Source organism: Gasterosteus aculeatus, chromosome 18 (assembly GCF_964276395.1).
Source record: "Gasterosteus aculeatus chromosome 18, fGasAcu3.hap1.1, whole genome shotgun sequence".
Classification (NCBI taxonomy): domain Eukaryota; kingdom Metazoa; phylum Chordata; class Actinopteri; order Perciformes; family Gasterosteidae; genus Gasterosteus; species Gasterosteus aculeatus.
In genome coordinates, this window is record NC_135706.1 from 14,932,956 (window position 1) to 14,956,324 (window position 23,369).

The 23,369-nt window shown below is 49.0% G+C and overlaps 2 protein-coding genes across 3 annotated transcripts; one reads left to right on the top strand and one right to left on the bottom strand.

Moving 5' to 3' along the window:
* Nucleotides 1-261: 261 nt before the first annotated feature.
* On the bottom strand, nt 262-1,443 carry ora6 (olfactory receptor class A related 6). The gene has a single exon (XM_040159942.2). It carries the CDS (start codon nt 1,295-1,297, stop codon nt 368-370), a length of 930 nt encoding a protein of 309 aa, XP_040015876.2. The 5' UTR covers nt 1,298-1,443; the 3' UTR covers nt 262-367.
* A 5,053-nt stretch (nt 1,444-6,496) lies between these two features.
* On the top strand, nt 6,497-22,806 carry LOC120808335 (bromo adjacent homology domain-containing 1 protein). Of its 2 annotated transcripts, none has more exons than XM_040161201.2 (7): nt 6,497-6,706; nt 17,736-19,391; nt 19,879-20,252; nt 20,385-20,544; nt 20,646-20,725; nt 21,444-21,535; nt 21,725-22,806. In XM_040161201.2, the coding sequence occupies exons 2-7, from the start codon at nt 17,756-17,758 to the stop codon at nt 21,912-21,914; spliced, it is 2,532 nt and encodes an 843-aa protein (XP_040017135.2). In that variant the 5' UTR covers nt 6,497-6,706; nt 17,736-17,755; the 3' UTR covers nt 21,915-22,806. The 2 variants fall into 2 exon arrangements, with proteins under 2 accessions (XP_040017135.2, XP_077949718.1); XM_078093592.1 differs by lacking the exon at nt 6,497-6,706 and adding an exon at nt 13,004-13,222.
* Nucleotides 22,807-23,369: the final 563 nt, after the last annotated feature.

Sequence of the window (23,369 nt, forward strand, 5' to 3'; positions counted from 1 at the left end):
AGAAGGCAAATACATTTATTATTTTCATTAAGAGAAAGGGCATTGGCTATAAGGCTGTTTGTTTTTCTGTAAATATAGAAAGCTTTGATAATGTATACTTTTGATTAAAATAGCTAAATTGAAAAATGAAGCACCAAATGAACATTTAAACTTCACATTAGATTTGAACTGCAAAACAAATAAAGCTTTAGAAAGCTAATAAAGTGTCTCAGCATGAAATCATTTACCCGTATCTCCCTGAACCACTCAGAAAACATAATTATGACTTTATGACGTGTAATTAAAATGGCATTTCTCAGCAAACAAAAAGCTTATGTTATTTGTTTCAGCTTAATTACAAAAACATCAGAGCTCATCGCTTTTTAGGTTAGTTCCTCTTAAAGTTCTTGAGAGAGAACAGGTCGTTCCCAATCCCGTACACGTACGGACTGATGCATGTGTAGGAAAACGAGATGAGGAGCTCCGCCTCGGCCCGGAAAGCAAAGTCGACGTAGACGGCGGTGAGCTGCAGGATCAGGTAGAGGGTCCACTCCACCTGGAACAACCCCATGGCCGCCAGCACAGCCACGCTGCTTCGACGGAGGGTCGAACCTCCGCTCCGCCTGCCCACCGAAGCCGGGGTCACCGTCGACCTCTGGCCCAGCAGCACCGCGAGGATGAGGCAGCCGGTAACCGTGACGACGGCCAGAGGCAGGAGGTTGCACACCAGGATGAAGACGTGTTTATAGAGGCCGTTGAGCGCAGGGCAGCGGCTTTTGCTGCACTGGAAGAAGTCTGGCGGGCAGCCGATGGCGTTCCCCGTGGCGTTTCCCGTGGCGTTCCCCGTGGCGTTCCCTGCAGGCTCTTTGGGGTCGATGGCAAAAACGGGGAGACTGAGCAGGGTGGCGAGCAGCACGCAGACCCCGCTCGCCATTCGGGCTGACCCGATGCTGTCCAGGTAGATCGGAAGGTTGGCCCTTTTGGCGGCGTCGCTCAGCTTCTGCTGGCGGAAGACGCTGATGAGGACGGTGAAGAAGATGCTGGCTACCTCGCCGAACTTCGACAGGAACTTGAGCGAGCGGCACGACCAGGTGTCGACGCCGCGGGAGGAAGCCTGGAGGAAGCCCACGTCGAAGACGGTCGTGATGGCGATCTCCTCCAGGTTGGCCGCGGCCAGTCCCAAGAGGAACAGCTCAAAGGATTTGACCCGGGGAAACTTGGTCTGCGCGATGGCGACCATGAGAAATACATTACCCATAAGTCCCACGCACAAGATGAAGACTTTCAAGCCCAGGAGGTCGACGGAAAGACCAACCATCGTTGAAAGTGTGAGCGAGATCACACAAAAACAAGCGCGCTCCTCTCGAGCAGCCGACGGGGAAGAGAGGAGTTTTGCATCGTCTCTCTTGACCAGAACGCCTTGTTATCGAGTCCTCGAAGGTGCAGAGAATCGAGCTCGTTGATTGGCTGTGCTCATTACAGACGGGAGGCTGGAAACATTGAGGGCTGGGAGTCATTAAAGTTTTACCTCTGAGCTTTTCAGAGCTTCATCTTGAGACCAGCGCAGAGTAAGATTTAAAGCAGGTCTTTTTTATTTTTTATTTCCACTGGCTGACATCACCAACTGCAATTCCTGCAAGAGCTCATTTACATCCTTTGACACTGGTTCCTCGGCTGGCTTTTATCATTCTGTGGTTTTATTTGCATGCTCGGTCTTTGACTTATGGCACACAACTGTGTCATAAGCCAAAGAATCAACCAACGACATTTTCCTCAACACTTCCTCTATTAACTATTAAACTTCAGTGGTGTTTCTTTACTCCGAGGTATCAAACATTTTGAGGGGATGATGTTAAAACCTCAGCTACGTCCTTAGGAGAGCATCAAGGTACAGAGATCCATTACTTGACTTGGAAAAGAAAAGTCGTAACTGTGAACTGTCCACAGTGTCAGTCGTGTCTCCAAACACAACGGGGGGAACTTCTGGTTTCGGAGAAAGAGAGAACACGAGGGAGGCAGACATGAGTCAGTAGTGACATCCGCCATTTGTAACTTGAGAAATATTTCTGTATTCAGTCATTGACTTGAGGTGTAAAACCGTTTGTGTGGATGATGTCAAAGCGTTTTGTCACCTCTTGAGGGAAGTAAAAGACATACAATTGAGATACCGAGATAGAAAAAGAGCAGCGATGTAAAGTGTTTAATCTGGACCTCGTGCGCATACATACTTTGCCAGTATCTATTTAGAAAATAACCATCATTCAGAGAGGAAACGATAGCAGCTGAGGCTAGAAGTTCAGGAGTTCTGTAGTGTCTCTAAATAAAACCAATAAAGTGAGAATCTCCCTTTTCAGAATGTTAGATTCTGTGAAGAGGAGAGAAGAACTGAATCAGTTAGAGACAAAGTCACCCTATAAAACCAACGTGAGCTGGTTTGGAGGAATATGTCTTTCCTTTAGCCTTATATTAATTCAAATATTATATAAGTAATCTGTGTGTGTGGTGGACCGACAGAGGAAAAGACACGAGAGGAGCGGGGAGGAGCTTCTGGACCCAGAACCAGTTCATGTTCCAGCTTGTCTCTTTCCTCAGAGCGTCGTCTAGAACACTTTCTCTTCAATCAAGCCCTGCATCCTGACTCAGCTTAATTGTGAATCCCTCCTGGTGTGTGTCTGTGTGTGTGTGTGTGTAACTGAGGATAAGCCATACACTGGCAGTAAATGGGTAAACTAAGTGTTGCGTGATGAGCCTGCACAGCAAGTCCTTCTTTACCATTCAATGATTATCAATCGCAGAGCTGAACAATTTTCATTGTTTCATTTGATCAAGGGGGCAATATATTAGCTTTGCATCTGCCATTCCTTTGAATCGTATACGACGCACTACCAATCACTGTTGTTTCAACATGGACTTTTGCTTTGGTTTGGCATCAAATATAAATATATGCAGTATATTTTAGCGGTTCTACGAACGAGTCTACAGCCGTGCTAACGTCTTGTACTTGCTTGATCACCCAGATCCTGCAAGACAAAGAGGAACCAGGGACATCTAATGGAAATTCGGCCTGCCGCTGTCTCCTTGATTCATTGGCAGTGCCTTTGCTTTCTGAGAGAGTTGTTTCCTTTACCCTTTCCTTTGACTTGAAGGGACCTGCTCGATATTAAAGCTGAGTGCCCAGTACCTGCAGGTACGGACTGTTTCTCACCACAATCGTGACCAGAAGCACTTCAGGAATCGTGGGACTTGGTTCCGGCGACTCGGGGCTACAGGAAGAGGCGGCGGCTTGGAAAACAACAGGACGTTTTCGCCCAGCTCCCACACTTGTTGGGGATCAGTTCTTTGAACACGTCCTTCATATAAATCACCAACTCTCTCCTAAAATACAGTTTAAGGGTGTGAGGGTCACTTGGTTGAGTCAGTTGGTTTGTTGAAATGATGCCATGATGATTCCACCGTAGCTCCGCCCACCTTGAGCCTCTAATTGGAATAAGGGTCCGAAGGATTACAGTTAAAAAACGTACCAAAAGAGTTAATAACAAATTGTGAAGACACCTATTAATAGATGTAAACACAATTGTGTCCTCCTTTGTTATTGACTGAGTTGCTGTTGATTTCCTTGATGCAACTTGAGTCTGTGTGGATTCTGCTTTTATCACTTTTGAGATGAGCATCGATGACTCGAATAGATCAAGACCTCCACACCTTGGGAGTTTTAAATGTTATACTGTCTGGAATTCAACGTTTTTATAAAGTTCTTGTATGGTCTGTTTAGAGCGGAGGGTCAGGCCCATAAGGACTGAAGACCTAACTTGGTGTATGATCGTCATTATTTGAAGTCAAACCTGAGAAACTGTTATTTCGGACTTAACTCAGACTTGAGCGTTGGCACCTCAGCTGCAAAGTTGATTAAAATTTCATCTAAATGTTAATAAACTGTAGCAATCAAAATGAATCTACTCTAATCCCTGAGTTAAAGGTGCTTGATTCAATATTCAGAGTATTAATATTGCAGCGAACAGCTATTTGCTTTGTAAAGAAAGATGGAAGTAGTGTCTGCCTGAGCAGAGAGTTTCCCCGCCCTGACCAACACCACCCATTCTCTGCCTCCGCCGCCCCACTGTTTGCTCTGCACTCACCACTTTGGCTGTAGTTTGCACTGTTAGCAACGTTAGCTGTGACGTGCTGGATCAGAAGTCGCCATTGTTGAGAGCCGCCGGGAGGCAAAAAAAATGCTTCCAGTCCCACAAATAAGATGTTGCTCCTCCAGAAGTACATTTAATTTCCAGATTAGCAAATTTCAATGCTCAGCTGTTAAAAAAAGAACCACCTGTGGAGTTAATTAAGTGTGAAGGTGTGAGGGGTGTGTAGAGGAGACTTAAAAACTCAGATGCACTGTGGATTGTGGACAACCAACAAGGAGCATGAAGAGATATAATGCATTATGTTTTGTGGTTCCAGACTCTCTACTATTTCACCACTCGAATGCTTTAACTTCACTGCTCAAGGCAAAGTATTGTAGTGGTTTCAACTGCGACATCAGCAAGCGTCTGCTCTGAAACGTCCTGGAGCAGCTTGCAGAATCTCTACAGAGAGGAGTGACTGCAGCACAGACGTTCAGTTTCAAAGGGGGTTGAATAAAGACATCAATGTGGCCTCCCACTCTGCACGCTTCATTTTATCCCTAAAGGCCGGTGCATGCGTCTGCGTCGTTGCGTCGACGCACTCGTTTCAATCCATGGTTCAAAAAGTCTTGCGTGTGTTGCAGAGCGATTCACCGCCAGAACAACAGGCGGGGTGACGTGTTTTGTTGAAGACGACCTAGAGAGTCACGTCTGTTTATTTATTTGTTTGCTTATTTATCATAGACTTTATTGCCCCGTGCATCGACACTGCTGCTTCTCATCGCGGACACATTTGTCCCGTATTCTCCTCCACAACTTTGTGCACCTCGATCTCCCTCCGTGAATCCAACCCGCTTCTACAACCCGCCAATGACGGCTCGTATAAGCGGTCACATTTACGCATTTCTTCCGACAAAAGTTCTTCAATCTGATCCCTCGTAAACATTCTTCGTTTTAATAATGGCGGTGTCGGGCTATGAAAGCGGAAATGTGAGACTCCGTAAAGGACGTAGTTAGCGGACCAATCGCAGCCTGGTGCGCTAGAAAAATGGGTCGACACACGCAAGGACGCAAGGAGGTGTGAAAAGCGACGCAAGGGACACGCAAGGGGGTCTTGCGTCTGCGTCGCTCTAAAAACGCAGAAGCACAAACTAGGCTTAAGAACCAAACCCCTCTGCTGAAAAACGAAAAAACAAAAAAATCTTACCCCTGGTTGTAGGAATATGTTCATTAAGCACAATAAAATATTTAGCAGCCTCTAAAACCCAGGGACAAAGTTTTAATGCAGTGCTATAAATTCAGGGCACTCCTTGGATTTCTTGGCAGCCTCCATTTATTTATTTGCTCTATTTGTTTTGTTCACGACTTACACCTGACTTGTGTCCAGGTTTTGATTTCGGACCCCAGGGCAAAATAGGATAAATGTGTGCACAGCAGTCCTGCCTGTTCTTTACCTGTATCGCTCAGCTTCTACGTCATTTTCATGATGTTATCTCTTTTTCTGCGTAACCTCACGAAATAAAGCTAATTTATTGTTCCTAAATATCTGATTCATTCTTTGGGGGATCATGCATGACTATTTAGTAAATTGACCAACTCTTGGGCTATCGAACCCCCCGCGTGCAACCTCTGACCTTACAAAGCAGCTCTTCCTGGTCTGAAGCTCATGAGGAACGCGGGTTCGCGAACAGGTGCCGCCATGACCACCGTGTCCAATTAACCCCCCACGTGGACGGGGGTGAGTCCCCCGAAGAGGCAACCCGCTCGGCCCGCAGTCACGCGTGGATACCCCTTTAAAGGGTTCACCACGCTGCCGTCACATGTTCCCGCACAGAGTCGCGGGACGAGGGTGTTCTGCTCGTTACGTAAAACGCACATTGTGTCGCTTCTCAAACGCGACCGGGGAGACTTTTTTTCTACTGAGGATTTCTTCACTTTTGCGTGAGAGGGGGGGGGCGAGCCGACCACCACACACACACACACACACACACACACACACACACACACAACCTGGCAGTCATGTTGTGCTGCTCGTTGTTGTTCAACGCGCAGACTGGTGCGCAAACTGGGAGCGCTGCGCGTGGCGGGTAGAAGCGCCGCGTGCACGGACTCCAGCAGCGACACGCAGAGGGCTTCTTCCTCTTCCTCCTCCTCCTCCTCCTCCTCCTCCTCTTCTTCCTCGTCTCGTCAAGCCGCGTTGGCGTCGCGTGGAGTGGATGGGATATTTAAAAAAAAAAAAAAAAATACAACAACAAGAACAAGAAGAAGAAGAAACAACAACCCCGCCGTCCTCGCAGAGCAGCGCCGCCGGAGTAGTTTCGCTTCCTCCCCCGTCGATATTTGGAAGAGAGAAAAAAAAAAAAAGCTCTTTTCCTCTCGAGCGGAGTGGCGACACCGGGGCTCCAGTTTGAGCTGCATCGGTTCGGCGGTCGGACGAGGCTGACTTGCCTCCAGACAGCCGTTTGGAGAACATAAGGTGTCCCCCCACCGACCCCCCCCCTAGACCCCCACCAGACCCCCCATCAGACCCCCACCAGACCGCCCCGACTGGCTCCTCGCACCGTTTGAAGAATTGAGACCCGATAGCGCGCGGAGCTTCGTTCCCGGTAAGTAGCGGCTGCTCCACATTCATCTCTCATCTTCGCCCGTTTCCTTGTTATTTGCATTCAGGCGGAGAACGTGCGGGTTCGCGCGAGCGCCTCTCCTTCGCTGCGTTGCTTTTTTTCGGTCACGTCTGGAGGGACGTTGCAGAGGCAGATAATGGCCATGGTGATGTAGGAGATTCCCAGGGAGTGGTACTCGGCAGGACTGGCCATGCAATGTGTGTTATCATAGCCCCCCCCCCCCCCCCCACACACACCCCACCCTCTCCCTCCCTCCCTCCCTCCACCTCCTCCACCCGCCTCCAAAGTGTAATGTCAAAACGATAATAGTGCTTTGTCCGCGGAATGGACCGGAACAAGGTCAAGTAAAGGGACACAGCAGCGAGCTCACTAAATATCGCGATTGGCTGGATGCACGCGCGGTGTGTTCACCTGGATGTGTGTGTGTGTGTGTGTGTGTGTGTGTGTGTGTGTGTGTGTGTGTGTGTGTGTGTGTGTGTGCTACAAACTTTACAGCACGTAAGCCTGTGGTAATAATACTAATTGTCATTCCTCTGCACGTGCTCGCACTGCTCTCTTTGGGGACCTTAAGAGGGGATGAGCGGGGCCTTAAGGGGCCTCGTGGCTCTGCACAGGTAAAAGTAGGCCGACACAATCAGCCCACGTCGCAGGTAGCCAATTAGGTCATAAGGCTATGACATAGTATGACATCATAGATAAACCTCGTGGGTAGTCAGTCAGTGGATGAGCTTCGGTAGATAAAAAAAAAGGAATGCTTTTTATTTATTCTTGTTTGTATCGAGCGAAGTCCTCTCTGGTCACATAAAAGGGCAAACTGGACCAAACGCTTTCATGGGAAATCAGTCGGATGCCTCAATCAGCCTTTGCACACTGATGTATAAAGATACAGAACGCCTCCTGTGTGTTGGCAGTTTGTTGTTTCTGCAGATGTTGGACTGACAATGAATTGCAATCCTATGCATTTAGGTGTAGTTTTATTTGTGTGTGGTTCAATTAAATAGCACATACCCTGATAATACTCACTTTACTATTTTTCCTATTGGGACGGTGCATCAGAAACCCATGTTTAAATATTTATCCAGCAGTGGTGGAAAGAAGTGTTCAGATCTCTTTCACTTGAGAAAAAGTACAAATGCAACAATGTCAAAAGAACTGAACATCCAAATTGCAAAAAGGCCCCAATGTGAAGCAGAGATGTTGCTTCATGCGCACCCTATTACACAACTGATGTGTTAATATTCATTTAGATTATGAAACTCTTAATACCGATATATAGATGTGTTGGTAGCAGTGTTGGTTCTACTCAGGATGCCAAAGTGAAACCTGGGCTTGAGGGATCGGCCGATAATGAATGCTGATTAGATACCATTGTTTGATTGATACGCTGGCTCGCTGCGGGGGAAGAGAACGGGATCGTTTCTGTGTAATGTGACTGAAACAATGCTCCTCCAACTGATATCGGCTGGCCGATGGTGGAACTTTTTCTGTTTTACTTTTAGTCGAGTTGTTTAGAGGTTTTCAACCTGAGGGTCGGGCCCTTCGAAAGGGGCCGCAAATCAACATAAGGTGTCGCGGGGTTATTTAATGAGCCAAGAAACGTGCAAATATCTGAGTTTTTGCGCTTTGGACCTGATCGATGCCGTCATGCGATAGTCAGTCGTCTTCGTACCAACTCTGGTTTTCCAACAGGATGAATAAAATGTCAATTGAGAGTTTGCCAGTGTGACTGAACGGTTGTAGATTCTATTTTATCTTTATCCCGCTTGTTTTCTAATGTCCTTGGAAACTCGGCTTTGAATGAATCAGTCTTGTTCCGGTAAAGTCACCATTTTGATCCGGCCTTGAAACACAGCCCTTTTTTAAAATATTCAATACACATTCTTCATTCCTCGAGAAAATGAGTTGATGCACTTGGTGACTTTCCACGACTGCGGATCAGACACAAAACTAAATACAATCTTAATATCAGCACTCAGTTTAAGTAGAAGTTTTTTGCCCATTAATGTTCCTTCTACGCATTAAAAATCACTGCAAACCGACTGCAGACTATTTAATAATTATCTGTAGTTTGCATTTAAATGAATTGCCCTCTCGTAACTTTTCATTCTTCACCTTCGCCATGAGACCATCCTGCAGCGTAAAAGGAGAAAATCTGAAATGCCAGGAGACCTTTTGACACACTAGTTTGTTGTAGTTGAAGATTAATCTTTTGGAGTTTCTTCAGCAGACTTCTACTTCAGCCCCTCTTTACCACACGCTGTCTCTGACCCAACACGCCTCCCGCCGGCTCACCGAGTCATCATAAGTGTCATAAAAGTTAATATGGAAGTGTTCAAATGACTCCCACCCAGACCCGCCGTTAAATAGCTTTACAGGACTAATAACTTCGCTGTTACTGTGAATTATCAGTGTATCTCTGCCAACATCCAAGTCTAATTCCTCACTGAGACACAGCCTGTAGAGGAGCTTGTGTATTTGTACATATAGTTTGGTTATTTAAGTTGTCTGCTTTTTTTTCCACTTGCACTCAGTTTTGCAAATTACACCACTTTGGCCTTAAAAAACCTACAAGCTGCACGAATCTGAGGCAAGATAAATGCTCTTATTACAGTTTCCCCCCCTTTGTGCATGCATGAATAATTTAACTTTGCACACAATTCTGGAGAACATGAAAGTTATGTTGACTAAATCAACCAAAATGTCATTATTTCCTCTCAGATACAAAATTATAAACCCAAAAGGGAGGATTCTACACGACGAAAACCTAAATGGCGAAACGTACACCTCCACTAATCATTTACTACCAACCGACTTTTCCTTTTAGTGCCACAAAGTACAACACGACTCACGACAACATGGCGACAATTGCACACAGCTAACGGTGCTAACAGCGCTAACGGTGTACGGCATGAGTGTACGTAATGGTTGTATACTGGGGTTAATCTTCTGGATCTATTGCAAGTATTTTGATCCGCTTCACCCGCTGCACCCTTAACTTAATTTGGGTGTAACACAGAATCGAACCTTCTGTGCATCCATGTGTGCGTCGAGCAGCCTCGCGTACCTGCCGATCAGGAGCGGGATTAGCGTCACGGTCGCCGGGTTTCATCGGATCAAACGCTTCTTCATGTTCCTTCGGTGTCATCGCGCCGAAGGACACCCCCGGACCTGCTTCTCCTTTCCCGTCTCCGGAATGAGTCCCATCTGCTGGACGGCTTTCATACCACATCAATGCCCCGCACATTACTCTCACGTAAAGTCTTAACACCCGTGGCGGCGTCCCGTCATGGGGATAAATGTTTGATTTTTATAATTAACCCGTGGTTGCCCTCCAAGCAGAAGCTCTGCCCGGATTGTTGAGCACATTTTCAAAACCCCGCCGAGCTCCTTGTGCAAAGTAAATAATGTTTTCATGTCTGCTCTCAGCTCCGAGCCGGCAGATGAGATGTGGGACACCTGAGTGAAGAATGTCGGTTTCGCTGTGTGTGTGTCTGTGAGTGTGTGTGTGTGTCGTGCTTTGGGGCATAAGCTGAATGTGGACAGAGGTCGCATCGCCTCCGGGTGTCACTTTCAGCGATCCGTCTCTGCCGAGTTACAAAGTTTCACCACACACTTTTTCTTTCTTTTTCTCGGTGGGCGGATGCTTATGGAATTAATTATGAAATGACCAAAAATAGGAAAACTCATCGGGGAGATTCCTCAAAAACATAAGACACAAGTCATCTTGCGCTTCTGACCCTCAGCTGTCATTATTTTTCACATGTCCTCCTAAGACTAGGAGATTTTTCCTACTTGTCCATTTCGTTCTAAATGGACCACCATTTATATGCAGTATTTAATGCCGGTTTGATTTAAAGGTCTATTACACTTCCTTCTGCACCAGACGAGTCTCCCCCTGCTGGCCATTAGAAGAATGCCAGTTTAAGCCCTTTCTGCATTGGCTTCACCTCTCAGAACAGGAGTTTCCTTCGGTATCATTTAAAATGTAATGTGATACTGTGGCAACTACAGTAAAGTTTTTTTTTTTTTATATCTGCCTGGAGGCCACGACATTTAATCGCCTCATGAAGTTCTGACATGCTACCAAATGAGTGTTTATTTGGATTTAACCGGAGGCTTTGCAGCTTCTTTCATTCCTGTTTTTCCCCAAGAGGTGGGTGACATTGTTGTTGATGACCGTGGAGGAAGTTTCTATTTAATGTTCAATATGTCCAGCTAGTTTATTTCTCATAAAACAGAGGGTTGGAAAACAAACTTAGGGTTACAGTCGGTGACCACATGTTCTTAAATCCACTCTACATCCCATCCTGTTTTATAAGATTTAGTTCTTTGTGGGCCTACTGATTGGATCAATTTAATCTTGATTATTATCTTTCTCCTCACCACAAAAAGCCTCGTTACGGTCGCTCTGTGAAGAGTTTCAATTGATGCCTTAAAAGTGTCTGCAAATGTATAATCTGTCCTTTTCATCACCGTCTCTTGCTCTTAAAACGGGTGTTTGGAAACTGTAGCAAAGTTGCTGCTTTTATCAATGTCAGGATGTGATTCTCCAGCTGACTCTTCAAACCTATCTGGAGCATTAAAAACACCACTAAGAAATGCTTTTTGAACGTCTGTTGCAGTTAAAACCAATGAAACCAATATTGCTCCGGGTGTTAAAGTTGCGGTGTGCCTTCCGTTTAATGGCCACAATCACAGACAAAATAAACGCATGTAGTCTGATGATTAATCGTATTGCCGAGCAGGGTTGAAGGGGATCACCTGGAACTCTGCGGCTCCTTGGTGACGGTGCAGCCGGCGGTGTCGACAGGCCCCCTCCCGCTCAAAACGAAGGCCTCCACAGCTGCCGCGCCTTGTTAGGACGGCCAGCGCGCCGCCAGCGGAGCGGCATCGGGCCGTACGTGATGTAACGGATATCGTTTTGAGAACATGAATAATTGATCCGAAGCTCGGAGAGTGGTGGAATGTGACGGAGTACTTTATGCTGGTGTGGGACCTTCAGGTATACTCTTCACCGGAGGTCCTCTCTCTGCCGCAGCTTGTTTTGTCAACAGGCAGGAGTGGAACGTAGTGTGTAGTCATATCTAAGGGCGATCCAATCAGGTTCTTCCTGAGGGACGGAGGCCGCACGGGCTTTTTGCTTCTGAAGAAGCCTTTTTTGAAGGAGGAGTTCCACAGGGATTGTTCAAATCCCGAGGCTTTGAAACTGTATTTCGTCTTTAAAATGGCATAGGATCAAATGCATTGTTCCAGACCAGCTTAGCCGAGACCAGAGTGTTTAAAGAGCGAGACGCCAGACTTCAGTAGAACCAGAGGCCTCCTCGAATGAATCGGGAGGATCCACGTTCCCATAAAAGCTCCCACAGAAAACAAAAGAAAGCTTGTCTCCTTTTGTTTAATACTCAGCTACAACAGGCTGCTTTAATAAAAAGGCATCACACCAATTTGTTGCTCACTAAAAGTTTTGTTTGAATCTGTTTGCGATTCCTGATTCTGGCACAATATTTATTATTTTATTAATAGATAGTAATTCAGTCATTTCAATTTAATTGTGACATTTTGTCTGATAAAGTTAAGGTGTTAACGTGTTTAACGCCCGATGTTTCCTAACAGATGAAAGGAATGATCCGGGTGTCTTTGACACAGTGAGACGTACAGATGATTAATTAAACACTTGTATCACACCGCTACTCGGTATCGGCCCGAAACCCAAAACTCTGCCATCGATATCGGGAATGAAAAGTCCAATAACTGGTCCCGATCCCCTCAGAGGGTTCATTAAAACCTCCTTTACATTTTCTTTTCATGAACAAGATTCAAATCTGTAAAAAAAGAAATCCATATATATATATATATATATATATATATATTTATTTTTTTAAGTGTTAATGGATTTCTCAACACCTGCAGGGTCGTGAAGAGCTTCACCCGAACCTTCGTTCAGGGGGAAGTTTCTCCACCGTGGACCCGGTTTGAAACGTCCTTTTAACGCGTTTCTCCTTCGCTCGGAGTCCCGCAGCAGCGTGGTGGTGTAACGTGGTGAAATGACAGGGTGGGGGTCGGGGGACGGGGGGGGCGTCCATCGGCTGCGATGTCAAGTTTAATATCTATAATTCTACATGTATCGCTCGGCTTCGCAATGAACTCGCGCGTCGCTCCCGCGTGGAACCCGCCGCCCCGAAATCCGTTCAGATGAAGTTTTCTGCTCATTTTTTTTTTAAATTGGGTTTAGAAGCCCAACCAGGAAGAGCTCGCACACAGACACACACGCGCACACATGCGCACAACCACACACACACACACACACGCGCAGCGCCACCGACCGTCCTCTCTCCACTCCTCCCCAGCGCTCCCAGTTCACGGTTTGCTGCCATCGCACCAGTCCCCTATCCTCCCTCGCCGACCTCCACCACCTCCACCAGCACCGCCTCCCCTCTCGCTTCACCCGCAGATCCGCTCGACGGTGCCCGGCAGTCGGCACGAGGACGTCGGCGAGCCGTAAGTTCCCCGCGCGCCTGTTTGTTGCTATTCGGCCTTTTGAATGTTTGAAGTTGCTCCGACAGAGAAGGAGCTCTGGGAAGCCTTTTTCCCCCTCCTGCTTCGTGCACCAGAAGCGATACACGGGAGGGTGGTGGAGGAGGGTGGAGGAGGTGGGGGGGCTGTTCTACGTGCATATCCTCCCTGCGCTCAACTAAAGGACCGGGATCACAGCAGCCACCGTGTCGGTAGTAAGGAATCGGGTTAGAGAATGTGATCAGGAGGGGTGGCTGCCCTTTATTTTTGTGTGCGCGTGTGTGTTTGTGTGTGTTCGGGTAGCGCGCGCCCCCCCCTTCCTCTATCCAGCCCATATTTAGAGCCGGGCTGGCTACTTCAGATGGGAGAGCTACGTACTGACTCCCATCCTGCTGCTCAGCCGCTGCATATGTCCCTATGCATGTTCATATTCCATGTTCATATCCCCTATGCATGTTCATATGTCTCTATCCATGTTCATATCCTCTATACATGGTCATATTCCATGTTCATATCCCCTATGCATGTTCATATCCCCTATGCATGTCCATATGTCTCTATCCATGTTCATATCCTCTATGCATGTTCATATCTTCTATGCATGTTCATATTCCATGATTATATCCTCTATGCATGTTCATATTCCATGTTCATATCCCCTATGCATGTCCATATGTCTCAATCCAGGTTCATATCCTCTATACATGGTCATATTCCATATCCATATTCTCTATGCATGTTCATATGTCTCTATCCATGTTCATATCCTCTATACATGGTCATATTCCATGTTCATATCCTCTATCCATGTTCATATCCCCTATGCATGTTCATATCCCCTATGCATGTCCATATGTCTCTATCCATGTTCATATCCTCTATACATGGTCATATTCCATGTTCATATCCTCTATTCATGTTTATATCTTCTATGCATGTTCATATTCCATGTTCATATCCTCTATGCATGGTCATATTCCATGTCCATATTCTCTATGCATGTTCATATCTTCTATGCATGTTCATATACCTTATCCATATTCTCTATGCATGTTCATATCCTCTATGCATGGTCATATACTCTATGCATGGTCATATTCTCTATGCATGGTCATACTCCATGTTCATATCCCCCATGCATGTTCATATTCCATGTTCATATTATCTATGCATGTTCATATCCTCTATGCATGACATATTCTATATACATGTTCATATCCTCTATGGTCATATCCTTTATGCATGTTCATATTCTCTATGCATGATGATCTCCTTCTACCTGACAGTTGAAAGGAGGAGACATTTCACTGGTTATTTACAGGTGTAACATATCGGCTGACGAGGAGCTGGTGGCGGTTGTGTCACCGAGGGGATCTGCACCGAGGTGCACGTGTTGCTTATTGGAAAGATAACGAAGATGCGTTGAGACACTTTACACTTAAGCCAAGCCTGCACCCCTGACATCATAAACGATGGAATTACAGAGAACGGGTCAGAGTAAATGTCCCCCTTTAAATTTGTCCCATTTGAAGACGTTCAGAGACATAAAAGGGGTGTTCAGGAACTAATTAGTGACTGTACTGTATTAGCAGGCAGAACCTCCATGAAACTGCTCACAAGGACGTCTGGATTATCTTGGATAATCGGGTCTTGACTTCTGGAGCGAGACATTGCCGTCAAGTTTACCCAATGTTTTTTTTTTGGGGGGGCTTTGAGCCCCACGAGCTGCCACATAGGTCCCATTATATTAGAGAGAAGGCCGACATGTCTGCGGACGGTGTCTCCAAAAGTAGGCAACTTGCTCCAACAAATCTAGATTGATAATTGTGTCTGCAGGTAAGGGGGCTTTTTTAGGTTTGAAGGGTGAACTGTCACTTTAATAGCAAACTATAATCAATGAATCATGTAATTGCTATGAATTACTCCATTTTTTAAGTATTTATCCACCTGAAGCTCTCAGGTGTTTTTTATTTAAAACTACCAGGGACACATCGTTTGGCCTCCACTTTGCTTAATATGCTGAACTTGTGGCCTGTTGGTTTGAATATAATATTCTCAAAGTGACTCTCATCTTGAGTGCTGGTCTCCTCTGTGTTTGAACTCACGTTGCGTGACAGTTTTGCCTCCTGTCACCGTTGCATTGTCATTAGGAAATGACTTCAATGATCGGCCTGTAGATGACTCGGGAGTCGGACTGAAGCATTTAGCGTTTGTGTCGATGGCTTCTTCACAACGGCAGATTCACAGAGATGAATGGAGTGCACAGATCAGTCACTTCATGTGATCATCTGGTCCACACGCATCTCCTCCGGGGGCCCCGGGAGATCTTGAAAGTCTTATCAATTATAAAGAAAAAGCATCCCGGCGTGCTCGGTGTTTGAAGCTCGGAAAGAAGTTGATGGTGGGTTTTCCGGCCAATTAGCGACGCAGCGCGCCGGGGTCATTGATCCCCCCCCCTCCGTAAAAGTGAGATTACTTTCTGGGGGTCACGAGGCCTCAGTGCCGCATGAGATGATATCTCGCAGGTTATTCCCTCCAGCGTTTCCCCACCTACGCTTCTCAGACGAGACCCACTAAAAAACAGCTCGGGGGAAAATTATTTTTTGTGGTTTGGAGAGAAGAAAAAAAAGGCCTGTGGATGTATGGAGAGCAGGATGTAGGTCATTGGTCAGCGGTGGGAGCTCAATCTGTCACATTGTGGTGTCGAACATCATCATTTACACGCTACGAGTTGTTACTCTGCTTTCTTTTGTTTAAAGGTATTCAAACTTTATGCAACATTTGTGTTTTCTGAGGAAAAACACAAGATTCGGGGGAAGAAATGATAATAGATCCCTTTGGGAAAGGCAATAGAAAAGGGGAGTCGTGTTTCAGAAAGTCGCAGTCTCACCAAACCCTTCGGGCTACGCCGCGGCGCCGGCATCCATTGTGGCGTCTCGCGCTGCACGAGCACATTCAGACCAAGCCCGACACGTCTGAGGAGTCGTGTCGGGCTTCGACTGTTCGTCGGTCGGGCCAAAGATCTCAGCTCGGAGCCTCACGCCGACCTGCCGCTCTGAACGGGAGCCAAAAGCGCTCGCTGCCGTCTCGCTGTGTCGTGTCACGTCCTCCTTCAGACTGCCGGAAGGAAAACATTGAATAATCAAATGTGGGTGTTTCGTCTTGATATCGTTATATCAATCATAGTTAATTGTGTTACCGCTGCGTCAAAATGCGAAAACATTCTTCTCTTTAGTTTGATTTCTCAGTCTCCACGTCGGCAGACATCTTCATTCACTTCTGTATCCACCAAGGGGCTTGTTCACACTTCATCCAGTTATTTGATGTTTTATTACTAAGAACTAGAGAAAATAGATTTTCTTTTAATGTCTGAGATCGCAAAAGGATATCTGAGAAATGAAATGTTCAGACGTCTTGTTACAAATGGTATATTTCTACTCATTATATGGGAAAAGATAATAGATAATAAGACATTTCAGTTATAAAGATATTTCCTTCTTATAAATAATCAACTGGATAGTCTTGGACTCACACACACAAAGAACAGGTTTCTTTTACACACTTAGTTAGAAACACAACCCACCTGTTTAAATTCATGTTAACAAAAGTGTGTTAAGTTTAGTGTGTAGTGCCTCTTTGAGGGGGGGTTTCGTTAAGCGATTTTAGCTAATTAAGGGAAGTAATGTGGTAGAACAAGAAGCTCTGACTCTTTCTCGTTAGAGAAACCCTCGGTTCAGTTTACAAGAAGAAAGCTGAATGGTGGAAAATGCATAATTGTGTTTTCCTTCGTGCTGCAGATTTTTTTATTTTGGTTTCTGTTTTGAAATGCAGATCGTTACAGGTTCACCGCTTTAATTAGGCAGAAAATAACTCTTTATGACTCCGGTATAAAAGAGACCACGTGAAGTATACCCATGATCTGTATATGGCCGTTATTCAAAGAACGTAAACTTAAAAGTGAGTAATTCGTCTGTTTATGTTGAGCCACGGGGGAGTTTAAAACAAAAAAAGCATATTCCCAAGTTAATTGTTTGTAGCTGATTAGCTTTGATAGCTAAATGATTTCAAAGCTCAGGGAGGGTGACGGTGTGTGTGTGTGTGTGCACACGCTTCTCCCTCTACATGATGTCAACATTTAGATGATACTAGAAGCCGGCTTGTTTATTCCCTCGGTCCGAACGTCCTCTGGACATTTCCCTGTCGGGCCTGAACATCTCAGACCAATAACGCTTGTCTGCGCCGGGCCGCTGTGAGCACGCGAGTGTGAACGAATGACCACATTCGCACCACATTCGCTCAGCGTTAAACTCCTTGCAGCAGACGTCGGGGTTTGACTCTTAACCCGACGCGAGGGAGTCGATACCTCCGCTGCGCTCGCGTCTCGTCGCTTGCTTTCATGTTCTTTGTGCCTCAGAATTTTGCATATAAAAGAGAAAAGGTTGGTGAACATTGCAGGCAGTGAAACTGAGACGGACTCCTCTTGGTCCCTTATCTCCAGGCCCCGCGCAGAAGCATGTCATGACTCACGCCAGGCAGAAGGGTTCCCTCGGCGGTGCGGCCGAGCGGCGGGACAGCCGCCATCTCTGGACGCAAGGCGGCGCCATGGGCGACGCCGCGCCCGAGCGCTCGCTCCGATTCGGGAGGACGAAGAAGATAGCCGAGGTCATCAGGAAAAGGAAAGTCGCGGCCAAGAGGGCCGGCGGCAAAAAGGGGAGGACGGAACGGTCGGATCAGAACAGAAAACTGGACCGGAGGCGCGACCACAAACGGGACAGGAAGTCGTACCCGCTGCGCGGGCGGCCTGCGGGGTCCGAGGAGGAGGAGGAGGAAGAGGAGGGGCTCAGCTGCCACGTGCTCCTCACCCGACTCGAGGAGAGCGTGCGAGAGCGGGAGGGTTCTGGAGAACGGGCGCCCGTCAGACCCAGGCCCAAAAAGTTGACAAGCATCAAAAGGAAAGCGGCGAAGTCTTCACCAAAAACCGGACCGGAGTCGAGCAGCCGGGGCGGCGCGGAGTGTCTGGGTGTCCCGCCCCCCCGCAAGCGCAGGCTGGCGTCTCTCAACGCCGAGGCGGTGAACAGCCTGCTGCTCGAAAGAGCCACCGAGACCCAGGCGGCGGCCAAGCAGGCCAGGAGGCAGGCGGGGCCCCCCAACGCCGGGACGTCCCTGCACGCGAATCCAGGCGGCCCCGCGGACGCGAAGGCCGCGCGACGGAACGCCGGTAAGACCCCCGCATCTCGCGGACACGGGCGGCGCCAAAGCTCCGAGCGTGCGCAGAAGGCCGAGGCCAACCGGGCGGCGGCGGCGGCAAGTCAGGAGAGCCTGGACGCCCCCGCCCCCCGGAGGTTGGCCGGACTCAACGCCGCGGCCCTGCTCAAGTTGACCAGCTCCTCCGCCACCAGCAAGCAGAGGGTGAAGAACGCGCCGGCGGCCACCGTCGCGTCGAAGCGGCCCACCCGGGTCAGACGCAAGGGGCGCCCGCAGGGCCAGAGGGGGGGGGAGGTGGCTCCCCCGCGCGGCGGCGGCTGCGCGGCCTGCGAGACGGAGGCGGACTTCCAGCCCGCGGCGGGGTGGGACACCCGGCGGCTGACCAAACCGGGCTACCAGTCCCGCGGCGTGCTGGCGTACCCGCTGAAGCCGGTGAAGGAGGAGCCGCTGGAGACGGACCTGAGCCCCTACTACTGCTGCCCCCCCGAGAGCTCGGTGGAGTACTGCCACCGCCTGGCCTTCTTCCTGGGGCAGCGGCCCTGCGGGGGGGCGTCGGCCGCGGCGCCGCCGCCGCCGCTCCCCTCGGCCGCGGCGCCCGTGAAGCGCGAGTGCCTGGTGACCTCGCCGCACGCCGCCCTCACCCTCAGCCCCCACCCGTGCCTCTGCACGGCCGAGCACTGCTTCTCCAGCTACTACGTCCACATCGCCCACCCGGCGCGCGCCGGGACCACGTCGGCCGGCCTGGCCTCGCGGCCCCTGAACTTTGCACCCGCCGGCCTGTGCCCCGACCGGGTGGCGGCCCCCAAGCTGCTGGGGCCCCACCCGGCCTGCTGCTACGGCGAGGCCTGCGGGATGGGGGGCTACGCCTGCAGAGCCATGGCGCCCGTCGCCAGCAGGGGCTGTTCCTTCAGCGCCGGGTGCGCCGGGTGCACGCGCGGCATCAAGACAGGTGAGTCACTATTATTGTGTCACTATTATTGTGTCACTCCTGACAGGAGTTTGTTGTTGGCCTCAGGCCTCCTGTGAAGTTTCTTCTGTTGATATGAGCTCTGGAGGCTTCAGGCTGAGACTGATGTTCCTCGATAAGGAGCTCTGTGTGTTAATATGTGTGTTTATACATCGCTGGACTGATGAAAAGATAAAAGAAGAGTACTGTTTTTAAGCTGATTTACATAATAAGCTTGCAGTTTGTTGATTCTCATGGACGCAGCATCTAAAGTTAAAGTCTGATACTGCTAAATATTGAGAGAATTGCTCGAGGTGATGAGGGTTCGGAGGTAAAGGTCTCCTCACATGCTAAATAAAGGATCAAAATGAGAAAATTAATTCTAGTTGTGAAAGATGACGTCATCTAGGTGAACATTTCAACTCTTTTCTTCCTGCTCTGTGGTTTTAAAAGTGCTTTTTCTTTTACCCCCCCCCCCCCCCCCCCCCAGAGGGCTACTCCTCCCCTCAGGGCGACCACAGCCCCTCTCTCCTGCCCCTCCCCGCGCTGCCCCTCTCCAGCTGCCCTCTCTCCGCCGCGCCCTCCTCCACCCAGACTCGACCCCACCTGCTGACCCCCCTGTCGGGGCGAGACCGGCCCCAGGCCCGGTTGAAGCTGGCCAGCGAGTGCCCCCGGGGCAACGGGCCCGCCGCCGGCTCCCTGTCGGTGGGGCGCGCGGGGCTGACCCACAAGCAGCAGCAGCAGCCGCCGCCGCCGCCCCCGCCGAGCCTCGGCGCCGCCAAACAAAGGAGAGTCGGCCGCAGACGCGCCACCAACGGCTGGAGGCCCGTCGGCACGCCGACGGAGAGGGAGGTCTTCATCGCGGTACGACCGACAACACAGAAACCGTGGACACCGCCTGCATCATCTCCAGGGGGGGGGGATTGTGTTTCCCCCACACAGCTTTTGTCTTTTTAATAATGAGGATCACATCCGTGTTGTGTGTGTGTGTCTCAGGGAGAGGACGAGACGGCCCCCCGGCAGTGTTACGAAGGGGTGGAGAGGGACGGCGAAGTGATCCACATCAGAGACACCGTGCTGCTGCGCTCGGGCCCCCGGAAGAAATCCCTCCCTTATGTCGCCAAGATATCGGCGCTGTGGGAGGACCCCAAAACGGGTAAGGAGGGGGGGAGGGGGGGGGCGAGGAGGGATACGATGGATGGACGAAGGACGACATGGTTGTTTACCCTTGCCTGTGTGTGTGTGTGTGTCCCCCAGGAGAGCTGATGATGAGTCTATTCTGGTACTACCGACCCGAGCACACACAGGGGGGCCGAGACCCCAGCGCACACTGTGAGGTGAGGATCGGTTCGTCTTCTCTTACTTATGTTAAAACAAATAATGGAGGTAGGCCAGCGCGTAATGTGGAGTGTGTGCAGTTCAAACAAACATTTTAGTGTTCATAAAATCATGTTTTATTTCTTACACAATGACTATTTGACTCCATAGTGATGCTTAACATCTCAATGCCTCTAAATGCAATGAACTCTCCTTGCAAACATCGACTTTATTTTTGAAATGCTCTAATTTTTGTTCATCTCGGGAGGAATAAAGGGCAAACAGTGAAAACAAATCAAAGGAAACGGAATAATTGCTAAATGAAGAGTACATTGCAGTGTTGTTCATCGATTCCTCCTCTCAGTTTGGCCCTTTGGGGTTTTCCATATTTGACCCACTTGGTCCAGAATTTAATGAACACATTTGAAGATAAACTATTTTCATCCACTCCTGTATCGCCGAGTGTCTCGTTAAGAAACCAAGTTCAAGCAGACATGAAAGAAATGCCAAACATTTATTCATCGGCTCACTTGAGTTTTAACACTTTACTTGATTATTTCACGTCGTCGTGGTCCATTACACAAATTCTCATAATACAAAGTTCCTTTAAATTTCCCTGTGAGGAAGTGAGAGACCACAGCGGCGTGCTCGGGGGGGGGGCGGCGCTTGCGTGCTCCTCTGAGGGCCGTTGGGGCCCCCGGTGCTCATGTGACCCTGTTCCTTCGCTGTCGGTTTCAGAACGAGATCTTTGCCTCTCGGCATCAGGACGAAAACAGCGTGGCCTGCATCGAAGACCGATGCTACGTTCTCCCACTGGCCCAGTACTGTAGGTGAGTAGAGGCGCGGCAACGCACGCCGCCATCACACGCCGCCATCACACGCCGCCATCACACGCCGCCATCTCACGCCGAGAGAAAGAAACAACCTTTCATTTGCTCCGACGGATCCTTCGGTTTCATAATAAAGCCACAGAAACACTTTTGATTTTTTTTTTCCTTTTTTAATGGATTCGTTTTCAGATTTTGTGCCTTGGTGAGGCGGCGTGCCGAAGGCGCCCCGCCCGGCAGCGCCAGCGTGGTGCCCTGCCGCCCCGACTTCGCCCCCCCCCTCCACCGCTGCGTGCCCACGGACGTCGACCCCGAGCTGGTGTACCTCTGCCGCCACGTCTACGACTTCCGCTTCGGGCGCATCCTGAAGAACCTGCAGTAGGAGAGGAGGGCGGGGCCTGAATCGACCGTGACGAAGCTCCTCCCCCCCCCGAGGGAGCTGAGGGACTACACCTGAGATTGAAGGCGGGGGGGGGGCGGTTCACACTATGAAGCACAGATCCCTTTATGTTGATGTGATGGATGAGATTCGGATTCATTCATCAGCTGTGATTTCTCTCAGCAATCTGAGCTTTTTCTGCCTTCTCGAGGAAGCAGGTTCTGGGGGGGGGGGGCGGCGAGGGGAGGGGGGGCGTGAGAACGAGGGACGCGAGTGATAACTGGATAAATGTGTGTGTGTGTGTGTGAGATGTTGTTGTTGTTGTTTTTCCTTTTTGTTTTTTAAGGAGGCTTTTAGGCAATCAAACCAAACAAGCTGCTTCGAGTCGAGAAACTCAACCCCGAGGAGGCTCCTCCCCCTTCCTCCCCCTCCCCCCCCCCCCCGCGCTGCTCCCTGTGTCTTGCCTTAGGACTCGCAGGTCGAGCTTCAGGCGTCAGGTGTGCCCGTAATCCCGACGCCATCGTGGACAAACCGATTATTGTTTTCATTGCTGTGAAGTCGTTTCGTTTTGGGCGAAACGAAGAAATGATGAAATTGCCTCGTATGGTTTCGGGGATGTTCAAGTATCTTGTTTTGTTCACCCGACAGTCACCAAAGATATTCAGGTAATCCACGTGCATGAAAAGCATCACACCTCCGGCGAGCCGAGCGATGTTTGCCCTTTTAAAGCGGCGTGCGTTATTTAGGGGGATCTGCTCATAAAGTGTTTTCCTTCAGAACCGACCCGACCAGGGAGGTGCGTCGGCTGACACGCCCCCTCCGACCGACTCCCAGCCGCCTCCACCCGTCCTAATTCTACATCCACACACAACTCCTCCCTCCCGCTCTCCTCCCAGCGATGATAAACCAAAGGAAGTCACTCGAGCCCCCTCGCCCCCCCCCCCGGCAGCACTTCTGCCCTCGTTCCCTTTATCGTATTGCACTAATCCATTCCTTAGTTACGTTCGTATTTTTGTGTTCCAGCGACTAACATCCTACAAGGGGGAACATAGTGTGTATCTTGTGTGTGTGTGTGTTGCGTAGTGAAGGAAACTCTAAGGATGTCACGGCTGCTCTATTTTGTCTTATTTCTTGAATATATACTGTACGTATAAACATGTATGTGGAGGAAAGTAGCCCCGTGTTAGACGTGTATTAGGATTCTGAGGGGGGGGGGGGGGGGCGTGCATTGAAAGTGTTCCGCTGTCGCTCAGACGCCCGTTTTGTGCGTCTTTCTGAAAAGGTAAAGAGTACCCGATTGCTTCCCTGCGACGCTCTGAATCCACAACGAGACAAATCCAACCCTTTTTATTTCACCCGACGCCCACATTCTTCAAAGACGCAATATATATATTCTCCTACTTTACAATTTCTCCTTATTAGGAATATTTTATTATGTCTATTTGCTAAGACGGCATA

Excerpts from the sequence above, each read along its gene's own strand:
- ora6 (XM_040159942.2), bottom strand. The coding sequence starts at position 1,297 with ATGGTTGGTCTTTCCGTCGACCTCCTGGGCTTGAAAGTCTTCATCTTG.
- LOC120808335 (XM_040161201.2), top strand. The coding sequence starts at position 17,756 with ATGACTCACGCCAGGCAGAAGGGTTCCCTCGGCGGTGCGGCCGAGCGG. Across the intron at positions 20,545-20,645 it reads GTGGGAGGACCCCAAAACGG|GAGAGCTGATGATGAGTCTA; the intron begins GTAAGGAGGGGG and ends TGTGTCCCCCAG. Across the intron at positions 20,726-21,443 it reads ACCCCAGCGCACACTGTGAG|AACGAGATCTTTGCCTCTCG; the intron begins GTGAGGATCGGT and ends TGTCGGTTTCAG.